General features: G+C 36.9%; 1 protein-coding gene across 1 annotated transcript; it reads left to right on the top strand.

The window, feature by feature from the left end:
• The first annotated feature begins 16693 nt into the window (after positions 1-16693).
• On the top strand, positions 16694-17719 carry LOC110941719 (non-specific lipid-transfer protein 1). Its single transcript, XM_022183382.2, has 2 exons — positions 16694-17100; positions 17511-17719. Exons 1-2 carry the CDS (start codon positions 16751-16753, stop codon positions 17518-17520), a joined length of 360 nt encoding a protein of 119 aa, XP_022039074.2. The 5' UTR covers positions 16694-16750; the 3' UTR covers positions 17521-17719.
• Positions 17720-19770: the final 2051 nt, after the last annotated feature.

The raw sequence follows: 19770 nt of genomic DNA, 5'->3' as shown, positions 1-19770 counted from the left end.
CGACTATGCAAATGTGGACCCATATCAGGAGGCATGGGACTACAACGCACGTCACCCAGAGGGACCTTATGGTGGTCTTTGGACCACTGGTTACCCAACTTATGGGTACCAGCGTCCACCACCTTCTCAACCCCTGTACCAGCCGCCGCAGCCACAGCTTATCCCGCCAGAGCGCCAGCAGGAGGTTCTCGACCGGTTGAACCAAGTCGAACAAGAGGTTCGTGAAGACCGCGAAAGCAACCGAGGCTTCTTTAAGGGTCTGTCAGACTTGCTCAAGGGGAAGTCCAAGAGAAGGGGTCATTAAAGACCTTGTTATTTATTTGTTTAGTTGTAATCAGTCCCTGCGTGGACTTGTTGTTTCTGTATTCAGCCCACGCGCGGGCTTGTCTTTCAGTATTCTGCCCCTGCGTGGGCATGTCTTTTAGTTAACCCCTGCGTGGGTTTGTTGTTTATTTTTCGCCCCTGTGTGGGCATGTTATTTTGTAGAAGTCCCGTTTAGGGCAAATGTTGTACTGTTTAAATCTTTATTAATGGAATGGTTGAATTTAAATTTTCATAATTGTTTATTATTTATATGCATAAACTTAAAATAAAAAGTAAAATGAAAATGACATTCCTAATAAAGAAGATCTACCATTTTTATTAAATGGCAAAATCTAAAAAGGGACAAGACCTAGCCATATGTCATTTTAAGACAAGGCCAAGATGGTATCTCCATAATTAGATTTAGATCCATAATTAACGTCTCAACTTAGGATTGATCTGCGTTAAATTAAAAGAGAATCTTAGGGGTAAAACCTAGCCACGTGTCGTCGCAGACATGGCCAAGATGGTAGAACATGTCTAAAAGATTCCAAAACTTTGTTAACATCTGTAAGTATGTTAGCATATCAGGCAAATTGTGATGCAGTATAAATCACACAGGCCATCTTTAAATTGGGTTAATTTAAAAATTCCATGTATTTATATAACCATCCATTGGGGATGAAGTGCCTACGGGTAATAAATTAATTTCCTCTGGGACTAAGAGACAGTCGAAGCCTGCAACTCACTGTCTAGAATAGGGCAATGAACTGTGATTCAGACCCTAATACCTTGATTCTGTAAGAATCCGGGTTATAAATTAACACTGTCCTTGTGACTAAGTTATATGTTAATTCTTAATTGTAATACAGGATTATAATAAAGGTCCTGCATAAATAATTAATTAACAAATTAACCAGCAATGGTTATTCAAAACCATGGTTAATAGAATATAAAATACTGTATTAGCTTCTAAATAAAACCTTGCCCATTATCCCTTTTGTAGCAATTGAAGCTACATGGCTAGGTCGGACGAGGTGAACAGTCGTCCGGTGGAAAACCACGAGAATGAAAAGATACAGTTAATTGGCGCAGAGCTGAAAGCGCTTATTGATGATGCAGTCACAAAGGCCTTGGAACGGCAATACAGTGAATATAGTGGGACCCATAGTAGGACCCTGTCTACACCACATAATAAGTCTAAGACTCATTCGGAGTCTCACAGCAAGCCACCTTCTGTCCAACCCAAGTCTAAGAAGGATGAGACTAAGAAGGATGATGATAGACATTCTTCAAATGAAAATGGTGATCATTCCAAGAAGATTGTGTTTGATGATGCCCCACGTGCCAAAGGTTGCACGTATAAATATTTCATGCCTTGTAAACCCCGGGATTTTACTGGGGAGAAGGGGGCAGTGGACTGTATGACTTGGCTGGATGAAATGGACACGGTGGTAGATATAAGTCGTTGTGCTGAAAAAGACATTGTGAAGTTTGTGTCGCAGTCTTTCAAGGTGAAGCCCTAGCATGGTGGAAGTCGTTGATTCAAGCCACCGGAAAGGTACCTCTGTACAACATGTCTTGGGAACAATTTGTTACCCTAATTAAGGAAAACTACTGCCCTCAGCATGAGGTTGAAAGGATAGAGTCGGATTTTCTATCTCTGGTAATGAAGAACCTAGACTGCCAGGCTTATCTCACAAGTTTCAATACCTTGTCGAGGCTAGTTCCTTATCTTGTGACGCCTGAACCAAAGAGGATAGCCCGTTTTATTGGGGGTCTGGCCCCGGAAATAAAAGCAAGCGTCAAGGCCTCTCGGCCCACTACATTTCGATCAGTAGCTGACATATCTCTGTCCCTTACACTAGACACAGTTAGACAGAGGTCGCTAAGAGCTGCTGATGCCGAGAAGAGAAAACGCGAAGATGATGGTTCGCGGCGTTCAGACAAGAAGCGCAAGGGAAATGACGACCAAAAGAAAGGGTCGGGATCCAAGAAGGGAGATCAACAGACGGGTGATAAACCCAAGTGCAAGACTTCCAAGAGGCACCATTTTGGGAGGTGCAGGTATGAGTCAAAGTCCCAGTCCCAGCCAAAGGCTTGTGGAATTTGCAAGTCCCCAGATCACAAGGCATTAGACTGTAAGAAACTCAAGGATGCCACATGCTTCAATTGTAATGAGAAGGGTCATCTTAGGCCCAACTGCCCGAAACTTGCAAAGAAGGCTGAGGAGGGAAAGAAGACCATGCAAGGGTCTTCCGCATGGATGCGAAGGAAGCTATTCAGGATGACAATGTCATAACAGGTACTTTTCTCATTAATGATGTCTACGCAAGAGTGTTATTTGATTCTGGGGCGGATAGATCATTTGTAGATAATAAGTTCTGTGAATTATTGAAATTACCTGTTAAAACCCTAAGTATGAAATATGAAGTGGAATTAGCTGATGGAACAATAGAAACAGTTTCGACTGTATTAGATGGATGTGTCCTATCCATTAGGAACCACTCTTTTCCTTTATCCTTGTTACCCTTTAAGCTAGCAGGCTTTGATATAGTAATAGGTATGGATTGGTTATCGCATAACCAAGCCCAGATAATGTGCAACAAGAAGCAGGTAGTGATCAAAACTCCATCTGGTGAGCCACTCACCATTCAGGGAGACACTCAACATGGATTGCCTGAGCAAGTGACTATGCTCAAGGCATCCAGATGTCTGAAGAAGGGCTGTGTCATTTATATGGCACAGGTAACCATTGACGAGAAAAAGCCTAGGATTGAAGATATTCCGGTTATTTCTGAATATCCCGAGGTTTTTCCGGAAGAACTACCTGGTTTGCCACCAGATAGGCAAGTGGAATTTAGGATTGACATCATCCCCGGAGCTGCACCTGTTGCTAGAGCACCTTATAGGCTAGCACCAACAGAGATGAAGGAATTAAGGACACAGCTAGATGACTTGCTAGCTAAAGGTTTTATTAGACCCAGTTCGTCTCCATGGGGAGCACCAATTCTGTTCGTCAAGAAGAAATATGGCTCGATGCGTTTATGCATCGACTACTGTGAGCTTAATAAGGTTACTATCAAGAACAGATATCCTTTGCCCAGGATCGACGATCTGTTTGACCAGTTGCAAGGAGCAAGCTACTTTTCCAAGATAGATCTCAGGTCAGGCTATCATCAATTGAAGGTCAAGGAGGAGGATGTACATAAGACCGCGTTTAGGACTCGTTATGGTCATTACGAGTTACTAGTGATGCCTTTTGGGCTCACTAACGCACCTGTCGCATTCATGGATCTCATGAATCGCGTATGCAAGCCTTATTTAGATAAATTTGTCATTGTCTTCATCGACGACATCCTCATTTACTCGAAGAGCCAAACTGACCATGAAAAGCATCTTCGATGCATTCTTAAATTGCTTCATCAAGAGAAGCTCTATGCCAAGTTTTCAAAGTGTGAATTTTGGCTTCGCGAAGTCTAGTTCCTTGGACATGTTGTGAGTGAACGTGGAATTCAAGTGGATCCCGCAAAGATAGAAGCTATTATGAACTGGCAAGAGCCAAAGACGCCTTCAGAGATTCGTAGTTTCCTAGGTTTGGCTGGATACTATAGGCGTTTTATTGAAAATTTCTCAAGGATTGATGCGCCCTTAACTTCGTTAACACGTAAGAATATTAAGTTTAACTGGGGGTCTAAGCAACAAGAATCGTTTGATATCTTGAAGCAAAAGTTGGGTAACGCTCCAGTGCTGACTTTACCTGAAGGTATTGAAGAATTTGTGGTATATTGTGATGCATCACACACCGGAATGGGTTGTGTGTTAATGCAAAAGGGCAAGGTCATTGCCTATGCTTCACGTCAACTAAAGGTGCACGAGAAGAATTACACCACCCATGACTTGGAATTGGGTGCCGTTGTATTTGCACTTAAGCTTTGGAGGCATTATCTGTATGGGACTAAATGTGTGATCTACTCTGATCACAAGAGCCTTCAGCACTTGTTCAATCAGAAGGATTTGAATATGAGGCAGCGGCGATGGATGGAAACTCTGAACGATTATGACTGTGAAATAAGATACGATCCGGGAAAGGCAAACGTAGTCGCTGATGCCTTAAGTAGAAAGGAGAGAGTGAAGCCGATAAGGATCAATGCTAAGAGCATTGAAATCAAGAACAGTTTGAATGAAAAGTTGTTAGCTGCACAAAAGGAAGCTGTGTTGGAAGCTAACTATCCTGAGGAAAAATTAGGTGTGACTGAAGAACAGTTGTCCTACGATAAGGACAGAATGTTGAGATTGAATGGACGAATATGGGTTCCTGTATATGGAGGACTTCGAGATGTTATCCTCAAGGAAGCCCACAGTTCCAAGTATTCCGTTCATCCTGGAGATGATAAGATGTACCAGGATTTAAAGGCAAATTATTGGTGGATAGGCTTGAAAAAGTCTATAGCTGCTTATGTAGCTAAATGCTTGACGTGTGCTAAAGTTAAAGCTGAACATCAGAAGCCGTCAGGTTTGCTACAACAGCCTAAGATTCCCACTTGGAAATGGGAAATGGTGACGATGGATTTCATCACCAAATTGCCTAAGAAGCCGAAGGGAAATGATACTATATGGGTCATAGTTGATAGACGGACTAAGTCAGCACATTTCCTACCCATTAAAGAGACTTATAGTTCTGACATGTTAGCCCAACTGTACGTTGATAAGATTGTATATCTGCATGGAGTACCAGTGGCTATTATCTCGGATAGAGATACAAGATATACGTCTCATTTCTGGAAGAGTTTCTAACAGTCTCTGGGCACTCAATTGAATTTCAGTACGGCTTACCATCCTCAAACGGATGGGCAGAGTGAGCGTACTATTCAAACGTTGGAAGACATGCTGCGTGCATGTGTAATTGATCTAGGAGGTAGTTGGGACGGGCATCTACCATTGGTCGAGTTCTCCTACAATAATAGCTACCATACCAGCATTCAGGCTGCACCTTTTGAGGCACTGTATGGTAGGAAGTGCAGAACGCCCATTTATTGGGCAGAAGTAGGGGATACTCAATTATCAGGTCCTGACATAGTCTTCGATACAACGGACAAGATTGTCCAGATTCGCGACCGCCTAAAAGCTGCTCGAGATAGGCAGAAGAGCTATGCGGATAAAAGGCGAAAACCTCTGAAGTTTGAGGTTGGCTATAAAGTTTTGCTCAAGGTATCGCCCTGGAAAGGGGTGATGCGATTCGGTAAGAAAGGTAAGTTAAGCCCAAGGTATATAGGACCATTCGAGATCATCGAATGTGTAGGATCAGTGGCTTATAAGTTAAAATTACCTGAAGAGCTCGACGGTATTCATAACGTATTCCACGTCTGCAATCTGAAGAAGTGTCTAGCTGACGAGTCGCTAGTCATACCACACACAGATGTGCATATAGACGAGAGCTTAAAATTTGTGGAAAAACCTGTGTCGATTGAGGATCGACAGGTAAAGAAGTTTCGAAGAAAGCTTGTGCCTATCGTCAAGGTGAAATGGGATGCCCGTAGAGGTCCTGAATATACGTGGGAGTTAGAGTCCTTAATGAAAGAGAAATACCCTCAATTATTTCCATAAATCTCGAGGTCGAGATTTCTTTTAAGGGGGTGAGGATGTAACACCTTGAAAATTTATGTCCAATAATGTATGAACTCGTGTCATAAGCTCTGAACGTGAGAAAGAATACTTTAAAGGGACTAAAGTTGACAAACGGGGAAACTATGTAAATATAAGGGTCCAAAGTGTCAATGATGGATAATTATATTCAAAAATAGTCCCACACAATGTTTATACCTTCAAACGAATAAATCATGGATCATACGAAGCTAAATATGAAAGAAAGTGGGGAATTACAAACTACAGGGGCTAAATGTGTCAACATGTGCAAAGTATACCTCTGAGTGACCTTTTGGCAGACCCAAAGCTTTGTAACGATAAAATATACTCACTAGAATATGTGGTTAAAATTTCATAAAGTTTCGTTATCGTATGAGAAAGTTATGATCAAATTCGTGTACGAGGGGTTAAAATCGTCAACAATGAATTCTAAGGCCTTATGAGTGGTTACAAGGTTAGTCAAGGACTTAACCAAGTTAGTAAAAGTCCCAAGGCCCTTAAAAATCAAGTTAGAAGGCTAAAATGGCAATTTAGAAGCTTAAAACCACGTTACAAAGGACCAGGGACCAAAAATGCAAAGAATGAAACTTGTTTGGCTGGTTCTGACAGGTCAGGCGACCCGCGTAAGCCCCCCTTACAGGCTTATGCGGGCCGCGTCAGGGTGCCAGCGACAGAAAACACCTGCAGGTGTCTGTCAAGCCTGTTTAACCGACTTAAATGGGTTGTTTTCTTATACCAGAGGTTCCTCCAATGGTTTTTCATGCATAGGGGCACCTGTAAACATCTGGTAACAAGTGTAGACTTGTTTGGCATCATCTAAGGGACTTGATTTTACTATATTAGAGCTTCCATGTTGTAACCATTTGGGCATTCATTTACAAGAAGTTCACAACTCATCTTCTGGAGCTCTCTGGACAGCAAGCACCATTCTTAGTGATCCCTAAGCATAATTATGACTCTTGTAAGTGTCCTTAACCCTTCTTAATTCGTTTTAGCTTGGTTAATTAGCTAAAAGTCAAACCGTCGTAATTAAGGTTTGACTTCGGGATTAGTCAATAACTACCCACTAATATCCCGAATTAAAAATACCTTTAAGTAGGTAATTATGTGGGTAATAAACCCTTAAAAGGGTATTTCCAGAATCCCACTCTAACTATGTTAATTGTCGAGTCAAAGATGATTATAAAAAGTCAACAGAAAGGTTATTTGCGAATTAATGCATAATTAGGAATGTAGGATACATGCAACCTGTTTGATCATTAAAATAACTTGGTAATTAATGTAAGAACATGTTCCAACATGTTCAACTCGACAATTTTCAGTTTAAGCTCGGTTTGGAACCGAAAGTCGCAAAGTTTGACTATTGCTTTGACTATCAGTTCTGACCCGTTTAAGCCAAGATTAGGATTGCCTTAGAGCTTCTCTTGGACCTATTTGCATGTTAGTATAACTCTCTGAGATTATACAACTTGGTTCATTAGATATCCTATTCACGTGCATGTTTCCGTTAATCGCTTATATGTTGACCATTATGCCCATTTGACCTTAAAATGTGATTTTTGAAAATGTAAAAGAGTAGACACTCTTATGGTTACTCGTTACGCACTTTACGCGTTTGGATCGGCTTATGTAACTAGTTTACCCATTTTAGCCGAAACGGGTCAAACCATATCTTTTCGGTCTCAAAATCCAGAATGTGAAACAAGCACGCAAGCTTGTTGGGTCAAAACCACATTGTAAAACGGTTTTCGCTTTATCATGCGTTTAAAACCGTAATCTTTATATAAAACTAACCGATCTAAGCTTAAGACCCGTTAGGATTCTAATAGGTTATTAAAACCTTAATTTCCAGATCTAGGAGCCCAGTAAAAGCTACGTGCACTCGCTATTTTTGATTTATACTTTGCTCAGGTAAATACGTTTAACTTATTTTCCCTATACGGGCTTGGGGTACGGTATATAAAATACCGCTTGGTCGGGGAATTGACCTTAACCAGTTGGTGGCTAAGTGTTGTCAAATTAACCCGTTTAAAAATGCTGTTTTGTTTGTTTAACGCCTTTGGGGGTTTTATGACCATGTCCCGGATATCTTTGGCATCATTCAAAGAATGGCCACGACCTTAGCACACGGGTGTAGGCATACACCCGTAGTGCATTTCAATAAAGTATAATCGTCGGTCGAGAGAAGTCTCGCGGCGGAATTATATTAAGTGGTGTGTCTATTAATCTTTAACCCAGCACGACCCGGGCAACTGAACGCATAACAGACATGTAATTCTTTTACAAGATTATTAAGCAAATAATTATCCCAAGTTATAAAAAGTTTTGTGCCACGGGCATTTAAATCAATTTTAAACATTTTCAAAATGAGTCAGTTAAATTGTATTTACCAGTGTAAACTGACGTATTTTCCAAGAAGGCTAAGTGCAGGTACTACGCGTAATAGGCTGGTCACTCCTTAGCATCCGTAGAAGTCTCGCAAGCTTAGGATGCATTGAAGTCTGTTGAAATAAAGTTTTTTTTTTGGATCCGCCTGTGGATCTATTTCGACTATTTTGTGATACTTGGATATTACAATATTATTGAGTTGAAATAAATCTTTCTTTGCTTCCGCTGTGCATTTATATATTGTATGTTTGACAATGACGATATCAACTACGTCACGGAACCCCCACCGGGCCCACCGGTGACACGTGGAAAATAGGGGTGTGACATTAAGCTTATTTTGGGACTCGGAATCACTTCATGCATCGCTTGATGGTAGAATAACAACTTGCGACAAAGCTTCGTCGGTACAACGCAAAAGTGCCGTTAACTAGCCGACGCCTAAACAGAAAGCATTTAAGGTATCAAAATACAACTTACACTAGTCTAGCGAACTAGTTAACCATATTTTGGCGTCGTAAGCACCTTGAATAAACACCATAGCATCGATGGTAAACTAAAACCATCACTCCCGGTACTATATTTCACCTCTCGTATATCACCCGATATCGAACCGACGAGCAAACTAGTTGTGTTTTTACTATCCGAAACTAATACCAACTATTCTTATGAACTAGTTAAGATCATTAACACCCTAAACCATAGATTACACCCTAAATAAACTTGTTGACATAACAACCTAAATATCTATACTAAAAAAAATATGTATTATTTATGTAAAGTTGCCCTAAATATCTATACTAAAATCTTTGCAAAGTTATCTATACTAAAAATATCTATACTAAAATCTTTGCAAAGTTTCCCCAAATACGGTCATCATATGGGGTCCCACCTCAATGGATTGCTTGAAAATTTAGAAGATAAGATAGCATGGTTTAGAGATTTGGTGTTGAAAAAAAATTAGTACTTAAAATTATACTCCATACCACCACCATTTCCATAAAGTTTCTTCACTCAAAGAAGTAAGCACAACCCTCCTACTTCTTCTTGAACTTTCGGCAGCCTTACAACCTACACAAACCCACCATAAAGTTTCATTAAGCACCCTAAATTACACCTTTCTAGCCATTTCAAGATCATCTATACATAGATTAAGCATGGAGGATCATTAGGAGCTTGGTTGGAGCTTAGATCTTTTCTTAATATTCTTATTTGGCTTGTGCAAATTTGTAAGCTCTCAAACCATCATATTTAAGCTTCTTATTACTAGTATTTACTAGAAGTACAAGTTGATGATCTTGAAATTAAAGATAAACATAACCAAAAACCCTAATATCAAACATAATAAACACTAAATATAATTATATTGTGTGTTGATTTATTAGATTAGTGTTAGCTAGTTAGCATAATTATGTTGATTATGTTAAAGTAAGTTGTTTAAGTGGGTGATCTTGTATGATTAAGAATATAAATGATGATTTAAACATGGTAATGTTTAAATCTAAACAAGATCATCAACCACATGATCCATGAACTTTACTACAACTTAAAAATAATTTATTACACATAGGTGAGTTTTATAAAGAATAACCACCATGATTTTTATTATGATCATCCTAAAAGTTTAGTAAACAAAGTGGTTTAAAGAGGAGATTTTGATTAGAAAATATAATAAAAATGGTGTCTTTAAGGTCCTAACAAATATGTGAAGACTTCATTATTTTTAACCAAGTTGTTAAAAATATACTTAGAGTTAATTACAAAAATGGGTCCTGTGGTTTATACTTAATTTCGCCTTTAGGTACTAACTTTATTTTTTAACAGGTTTAGGTTATATGGTTTCAATTTTGTAACACCTTTGGGTACTAACACCAAAATTAGTTAATTAATGACTAAAATACCCTTGCATTTTTTTAAGTTTATCAATGTAACACATTTGAGTACTAACACCTAATTTTATTTAAGTTTAAATCAATTTTACAAAATCTATTTTTTTTATCTTTTTATTATATCTCTTAATTAACATAAACTCTATTTATTTTTTTTATTTTCATATTTTTATTAAATTTCTTATTTAACATAAAATCTATTTGTTACACCAGTATTTTTTTTTAAATAAAATCTACTATCTATATAGTTTTATGTAAATTAAATTTCTTACTCGTTTTAAATAATGTAAACCTTACTCGTTTTCAATTTTGGATTGAAATGATTGATAATAATAAATATCTTTCATGTAAAAAAATTTAAGCCTTTTTTTAACTCGTTTTTTTTTTCATTTACATTTTACTATTTTAGAAAGATATTTAATTTACATAAAATTATATAGCTAGATATTTTAGATAAAACTATATAGCTAGGTATTTTAGATAAAACTAAAAAAATTTAAGCCTTTTCTTAACTCGTTTTTTGTAAAAAAAAAAAAAAAGATATTTAATTACATAAAACTATATAGCTAGTAGATTTTACTGGTGCAACTAGTAGATTTTATGCAAATTAAATATCTTTCTAAAATAGTAAAATGTAAATGAACAAAAAAAACAAGTTAAAAATGGCTTAATTTTTTTTACATGAAAGATATTTATTATTATTATTATCAATCATATATATCCAAAATTGAAAACAAGTAAGGTTTACATTATTTAAAACTAGTAAGAAATTTAATTTACGTAAAACTATATAGCTAGTAGATTTTATTTAAAAAATCTATTTAAAAATACTGGTGTAACAAGTAGATTTTATGTTAAATAAGAAATTTAGTAAAAATATTAAAATAAAAAAATAAATAGACTTTATATTCATTAAGAGATATAATAAAAAGATGAAAATAAAAAAAATAAATATATTTTGCAAAATTGATTTAAACTTAAATAAAATTAGGTGTTAGTATCCAAATGTGTTACATTGATAAACTTAAAAAAAATGCAAGGGATTTTAGTCATTAATTAACTAATTTTGGTATTAGTACCCAAAGATGTTACAAAATTGAAACCATAGAACCTAAATCTGTTAAAAAATAAAGTTAGTACCCAAAGGCGAAATTATGTATAAACCACAGGACCTATTTGTGTAATTACTCAGATACTTATAAAAGTCCATGGAAATAAGGAGGAAAAGTGTATAAATCATGCATGCAAAGTTGGTGTAATGAAACTTGATTTGGAAATTGATTATGATTATGGGCTTAAACATAGACTAGATACGTTTTTGAAACGTGGGAAACGTCATAGTTTAGGGGAAACAATGGCGAATTTTTCTAAAAATCTAATCGCGATTAAAGAAGGGATTAAAGGGTGATTAGCAAGGTTAAATGCGATTAGTGGTCTTAAACGTCATTATAGAAACTTTGATGAAAATATTTAAGGTTTAAATATTCAAGAAGTTCTTATGAACTTAAACTTATATTTTTACAAAAATAATTGAGTAAAAATATAACAATGTGTAAATATAATTTTTGGTAAGAAAAATTATATATTTTTGGAAACTTGCTAAGTGCATGTAATGTGTGCTATATATGTGTATGTATTAGATACCCAGAGGGTGATCAAAATAAATATAGATACATGTTCCTACATGGACCAAGAAATGCTAGTAAAATCAGACAATTAAATAGAATGGTCGAAACGGAAATACATAACACTTGATGACGACAAATTGGGCATATCGACATCGTGAACAAGTTACTACAAAGTCGAGTCTAAAATAACATATTTTAGACGTTAAAATGAGCACATATATAAGTGACCGATAAACAAGAATCCGGAAAGTCGAAAACTATAAAAATTACCAAGTATTTTTCATGTGAAAAACGAACTTATTAAGTTACATGCTTGGTGAATTTTTAGTAAAAATTGCAAGAGTATATTTAATGGACTCACTAGGATTAGATTTGGGCTAGACCCAAATTACTAAAACTAGGGCTAGGCCCAATGACAGTAAAACTAGGGCTAGGCCCAATGACTTTAAAAACTAGGGCTAGGCCCAATGACAGTAAAACTAGGGCGAGGCCCAATGACATTAAAAACTAGGGCTAGGCCCAATGACAGTAAAACTAGGGCTAGGCCCAATGACAGTAAAACTAGGGCTAGGCCCAATGACATTAAAAACTAGGGCTAGGCCCAATAACTAGAAAACTAGGGCTAGGCCCAATAACAATGAAACGTGGGATAAGCCCAATGACATAAGTTCGAAGCCGTTCGCATATAATTCAATACGTATAGAATACATGAATACACATAACAATCGAGCGAGTAAACTATCAACGCTCTAAAATACAAAGTTGTTCCAAAGATGACAAACGAGAACATAATAAAGAATTCAAGATGAACAACTTGTACGAGGTCCGAAAGACCTAGTGTCTAACGAGATTAGTACACATGTAGGTTATTGACACGTACAGACGCTCACTTCGATATCATATTACACGGAACGCAAATTTGTGAGTTCATGTCCCTCCTTTCACTGTTTTCAATGTTTTGTTTTCAAAAGCATCGAGGGGAAATACATGCTAAAACTATTGGTATGTTAGTTACGGAGTAGTAGATAACATGATCAATGTGCATAAGTAGGGAGATAACATTAGTAACCATTAATCACTTAGTGACCAAGGTGCAAAAGGTGTAGATCTATTGGGCTTGAGGCACGCCCCACTCCTGGTTGGTATACCCTGGAGTGCTTTTGTGATCCCAATGATGACAAAGTGTTCTTGGTTTGGTTATTTGCTTATGGTACATTATGTCAGGGGGCTCGCTACCCACTGATAGATCCTTAACAGACTCCACGAATGAATCAGAACATACCATGATTACAAGATAACATTTATGAGATTTCACATGATAACACATACTGCATGAAGTCGCTCAACTTTTTGTTGACTTTTTAAAACTACATGTATTTCAGGAAACAGGTCTTGAGCCGGTGATTCACTATGGGATTCGGGAAAACAAATGACAACGATGGCCACTTTAGGAGGGTTTGTCTTTTATATCCCAACTTCGTATGGGTATATAGGGGACAAAACCTCACTATGTTTTATGTCAAAAACTATCTTTTGTTTTGTGTAAATAACTTAGAACTATGTTATGTCAAACGTTGTTGAAAACTTGTAATCTTTTGTTGAAAACTATATATCTATGGCATCGTTGTTGGTTCATGTTGTTAATACATTTGGATGCAATGATTACCTTTCTTACGTCACACACATTACGCTTCCGCTACTAGAAGGGTGTGACAGAAATGACTATTTTACCCTTTTATTTTACCCCCAACGTTTGCTGTTATGTCGCATGTTTACCCCCTGGAATCAAATATGTTGACTTGGGGTAAATTACTAAAATACCCTTTCTTATAACCCCCTATAATTTGTGTTTAGAAGCAAAATTACCCCCTGGAACTTCCAAAACCTTTCCCGTCACTATCCATATTCGATTCAACCATCCATATAAACCCCCTGGCATCATGGTTGGATCCATGGTTGGAATGCAAGGTTGTAACAATTTAAAACTGGCATGTTATATCACAGCTTAAAAGCATTTCGGAATGCAAATGCATCAGAACTATTGCTAAATCAGTAGCATTAAAACTGCATTGATAAAGGCCTCAATTGCATCAGAAACAACCTTAAAACCATTGATAAAGGCCTCAATTGCATCAGCCACAGCTTAGGCATGTTACTCGATTGCGATTTTGGAATGCAAATGCATCAGAAACAGGCCTCATTTGCATTTGCATTACACACAGCAGCAACTTAACAGCAGAGTAACCAAATATACAGTCAATGCTTCTGATGTGTTCTATGACCAACATTAACAGCAGAGCAACTTAACAGCAATGCTTCTAAGTTAACAACAGCAACTTAACATTAACAGCAACAACTTAACATTAACAGCAGCAACTTAACATTAACAACAGAGCAACCAAATATACAGTCAATGCTTCTGATATGCAACTTAACAGCAGAGCTTAACAGCAGCAACTTAACATTAACAACAGCAACTTAACATTAACAGCAGAGCAACCAAATATACAGTCAATGCTTCTGATATGCAACTTAACAGCAGAGCAACTTAACAGCAGCAAGTTAAAAGTCAAATATAACCAAAAGTAACCCACATTAACAGTAACCTGTTCTATGATCAAACATAACCTGTTCTGTTCTATGATCAAACCAAATAGCAGCAACTTAACAGTCAATAGCATACCAAAATATAACCTGTACAATCAAACATACCAAAAGATCCTAATATATAACCCACATTAACAGTCAACTACACTACATATTAACCCAAAACATCCTAATATATTAGAGTTTTACACAACCATTTCCTGCTGCGGGGGAAATTGGAAGTGTAGGAAAGGGCGGCCCCACATTTTCACCACCACTGAGACCACAATCGATCGGACTGACCACCGAATCGTCATGTCCACTGCAAACACATAAAGATGGATGTTTCAATAACCCCCTGTTTTTAACTTGTTCACACAGATCGGTTTATACCTGACAGCAGAGACCAAAAGGAGGAACGGTTGTTGTCGCCGGAAACCAGGTGCATCGGCGGAGGTGTGGTCGCCGGAGGTGGAGGTGGAAGGATGGGGTTCTCTTCACTCATTGTTAGTTGGAAGCCGGTGGTGGAGGTGAGGTGGAAGCCGGTTGTGGAGGTGGAAACATGTGGTGGAGGTGGAAGTCGGTGGTGGAGGTGGAAACAGGTGGTGGAGGTGGAAGCCGGTGGTGGAGGTGGAAGGATGGATCACCGGAGGTGGAAGGATGGATCGCCGGATGGATGGAAGAAGGAGTGGATGGAAGAAGCTTAGGGGGTAAGATTGTGAGATTATGTTTAGTTTAAGGGCTTATATAATATATAAACTGCTAATTAACGTGAAATTACCTATTTGCCCTTTGACTCTCCCATGCTTTTATTGACCTGTCAACAAATTTGAGTTTAGGGGGTAATGTTGCGACATAACAGTTAACAGTGGGAGGTAAAATTGCAATTATTTCCTTAGGGGGGGGGGGTAAGGGTGCCAATGACCCCTAACCTCAGGGGGTAAAATTACAGTTTACTCTAATAATAATAAAGTAATAATAATAAACATAAAAAGAATAAAGCATAGAAATTCTTTTACTGATAAATTTTAGGGTATACGGGGCACCAGCGGGGAGTGGCCGCGGTGACCCAATTCCCCCAGCAGGAACACCGCCGCCATCCCTGCGGTGACCCAATTCGGGGTGTGGACTCGGGGCATACTCACCGATGAAGGAGAGGGGGTGATGGTGGGCCAGCCTCTTCTCAAACCAATCAAATAATTCTTTTTTTTTTTAATAACAAAACAAGTCACCTAATAGGGGAGTGGTGCCATCAAATTGGGGTGTGAGGGGAGTTTAAGAGGGGAGTTGACGTGACACACGAGGATTGGTTATGCGTAAGAGAGGGAACTCTCCTCTTAGGGGAGTGCCCCTTACACCCTTAAAAGAGGGTTTCTTTTAATTAAAAAGCTGATAGAATAAAAAATTTAAAAGAGGGGTTCTTTCTGTATAGCTGATTTCTCTAAAACATAATTTAGAAACATAATAAATTAAATAGAAAAAAACTTCAATCACACAAGATTACAACATATGGTTGACTCTATGTCAACTATAGACCACTAACATCATTTTCCAAACGTTACCACCCCACTAATCACCAAAGACCGAACTGTATAATTTTTTTTAAACAACTAACAAATTAAAAATCAAATTAACTGCTATATGAAATATTACTATAAAGAAAAACAAAACAATTGACATCTGTAAGTATGTAATTGGCTCATCCCATTTCATTTTCCTAATCAAGTTTCAACTCACGCTCGTAGCCCACTCACGGTGTGGGTTTATACAATTCATGTAATACATGAGTTTATTTACTCCATAAAATACACGAGATTTTTAGAGACATAACTTTTTATTACTAACTATGTAACATTACATTTATTTAATCTGTGTAATATACGAGATTCTAACGTAATGTGTGTATATAATAAGGAAGGTGCATTATAATAACGTGAGAAGTTATACATGAGTGGTTCTCCACGTATGTCATGAATTTAAGCCTCCATCAATATGATTGAAGTGTGTGTTTATGTGAACAAACACGAATAGTGATCACCGATTATTTACACTAACTCATAGCTATAAAAAGTTTTATTTTCTGAAATTATTAATTGCAAATATCAGTACCAAAAAAAAAAAAAAAGGAAAATATATGTAAATATGTATATGTAGTATTATCTTTCGAGGAAAGTAACAAAGTTTGAATAATTGGTCCATTGGAAAAATCCAAGATGTCACTGCCTAGTCTCCTTATATAAACCCCACCTTCACATGCTTCTAATTCCACATTCAAAGCATTTACTTTCATATCAACTCTCCTCACTTGTAGCAATGACAAAGATGTTTATTAAGGCATCCTGCATGGTGGCGTTGCTGGTGGTGTTACTAACCGTGACTGTGCCAGAGGTGGAGGCGGTGACATGTGGCCAAGTTGTGGGCTCAGTAGCACCATGCCTTGGGTACCTAAGGAATGGTGGGAATCCGCCACCTGTGTGTTGCAATGGGATTAGAGGGCTTAGGAACCAGGCTCGAACCACGGCTGACCGTAAGGCCATTTGTAACTGTCTCAAGAGTGCTTCGTCCTCTTACCGCGGCGTTAGCGGCAACAACGCCGCTAGTCTCCCTGGAAAATGTGGTGTCAACTTGCCCTACAAGATCAGCCCCTCCACAGACTGCAACAGGTATAATATAAAATTATTTTTTACAATTGCATCGCATATTTTTTTAGTAAATGAAACTTCTTTATATTTTAGGTTTATGCTAACGTGGAATTTTTTTTAAGTAGTACATGATGCATGTGATATATTTTATATAAAAGCTAAAAATTAAATTATTTGTTTTTTTAGAAAAAGGCAGCTTTTAGATTATTTCTTTTATCAAAGTTCCTATACGAAAAACAATTTAAATTTGTTTTATCGATATATTTTGTTATTGTTAAGAATATATCAATTCACTAATTCTTATCATGGTCTGGATGTATAGCAGTGATTGGATGGATGAAAGACTTAGTAATATTTTCCTAGCATTTCGGCTAGCGTATATATAAAATCCGTTAAAAAAAAAACTAATTCTTATCATTTTCCTTTTATAGGATCCAGTGAGGAGGAGATGTTGAAAAAGAAAACAAAAGTTTAGCAGTGATGCATATTATGCCACGTCAATAAAGTTCTTGTTCATTTTGTGTATTTGTAACTTATTCGCGATGATTGTAATCTTTGAAATGTTGGCCCTTATGATCTCTAAGCACCAAGTATTTGAGGAATAATTTATATATAATGAATAAGACTTCTTTAATTTTCATTTTGTTTATACAAATATCATAGCAGATATGATAGATCTAAAATAAAAGGATCGTACTATGTTAAATCTAATATTAACCATTTTAAGATTCGTCAATAGCTATAGCACAATATGTTACTTTGGAGAATTGATATTTAATAAATTTATAATTTAGTGAAATTAAAAATATTATTTAAATTCTTCATGTTGTGAGTAAAAGAGAAATATTTAAGGACAGCTTTTTGATGACATTTAATTAGTTTTATTAGAGTTTTTAAGTCTCTAATTAAGTAAATAATTAAGTGGAACCTTTCACTAATCCTTAACTCTTGTACAATTAGTAGGCTTTGTACTCCATTTTTGTTACTACAAGAAAAAGACATAACCATAATACATACTGCTTCGGCTGTTGTAACTTCGGGCGCGTGAGCCATTTCCGGCATTACATACTGCTTCGGCTGTTGTACACTGGGAAATAGACGCGTCATCTTTAGTAGAGGCGCATAATCTGTTTTAAGGGAAGCGTGTTGAACACATATCTCAGCTACAACCGTCAACATTTGTTTGTTCTTTTGTAGGAAATTAATGTACAAGAAGACATAGTCATTTTGTAGCAATGACAAAGATTTTTTTATCAGTGTTGTAACACCTCCATATTTATTGAGATGAGAACCCTTATGATTTTGTTTATTAAAAGTTAAACCTACTTAAAGTAGACCCAAACTATTAGTTTATCAAGTTTAATGGTTGTTTCCACAAAAAAGAAGAATAAGCATAAGGGTAATGCTTTTTTATGTGTATTTTACATTGCTATATTAATAGATATGATATGATATCTCTTTAGTGTTTATTTAAAAATGTAATATCTATAATCTCTTTAGTGCCCAAATCCATCCTAGCCACGGATTTACACCTAAGAGCCTATATTATTTTATCATTGCCCCCAGTGGTGTTTAATTCATTTACAAGGTTTTAAAATGGGTCAGGCTATTTACACACGCCCATTGACTATTTGCACACATTGAAATGATGCGCTTTGGTGTAAAGTTAACAGACAAAGACTGAACATGTCAGACATTGTCTGTTGACTTGGTACCTAAGCGCTGCGTTTTGGCCAAAGCGCTGCGCTTAGATGTGACTGTTGGTTTTTGGGTAGAAAAAGTGGGGTGTTGGTTTGTTGTTTGGTTGTATTTGGTTGTGTGTTTTTGTTGAAAAGTTGTAGATTTTTGTTCTATTTTTAAAAAAACATATATAATTTAAATTTGATTTATAACGGTCGTTTAGTGTGAGTGTACCGGTTATAGTTGATTTATAACAATCGTTTTTAAGGTACGTTTCATTATGCATTGTTTTTATAAATGTTAACCGAATTTATTTTGTTAAATTACACGAACATGTTTAATTAAAACAATGTACAATAAGTTGCGAAAGAGATGTATGAAATAAACGCAAACAATCGAAACAAAAATCGTGTAAATAAAAGATCAACTACATAAATATATATAAAATAAATTTGTACATACAAAACAAAAGTACAACTGAATGTCTAATACAAAAGTACAACTGAATCTCTAATATAAAATAAAAACTAAAGCTACTGATCCCCTGGCGGTGGGGGCCTAGAGTTCCATCAGGGTCTCTATAACGCCGATCGAAGTCTCGAGCCACCGCCTGCACAGCAGGGGGCGGTTCTCTCGTAAGAATCCGGAACAACGGACTCATCAGAGTATTCATCGAAAAGGTAGTTGCTAAACCACGACATCTGTCACACCCCTATTTTCCACGTGTTACCGGTGGGGAGTATCGTGACGTAGTTGATATCATCATAGTCAAACAACACAAATAATAAATGCACAGCGGAAGCAAAAGATAGATTTATTTCAACAGAATAAATTGTAATGTTTAAGTATCACAAAACAGTCGAAACAGATCCACAGGCGGATCAAATAAAAAGGAAAACTGTTCAACAGACATTGACATCTAAAGCTTGCGAGACTTGAGTAATGATGCCTGGAGTAGCCAGCCTATTACGTATAGTACCTGCACTTAGCCTTTTTGGAAAATACTTCAGT

This window comes from Helianthus annuus, chromosome 1 (assembly GCF_002127325.2).
Source record: "Helianthus annuus cultivar XRQ/B chromosome 1, HanXRQr2.0-SUNRISE, whole genome shotgun sequence".
NCBI classification, from domain to species: Eukaryota; Viridiplantae; Streptophyta; class Magnoliopsida; order Asterales; family Asteraceae; genus Helianthus; species Helianthus annuus.
The sequence above is the reverse complement of the archived record's forward strand: the minus strand, read 5'-3'. Positions and strand labels throughout refer to the sequence as shown.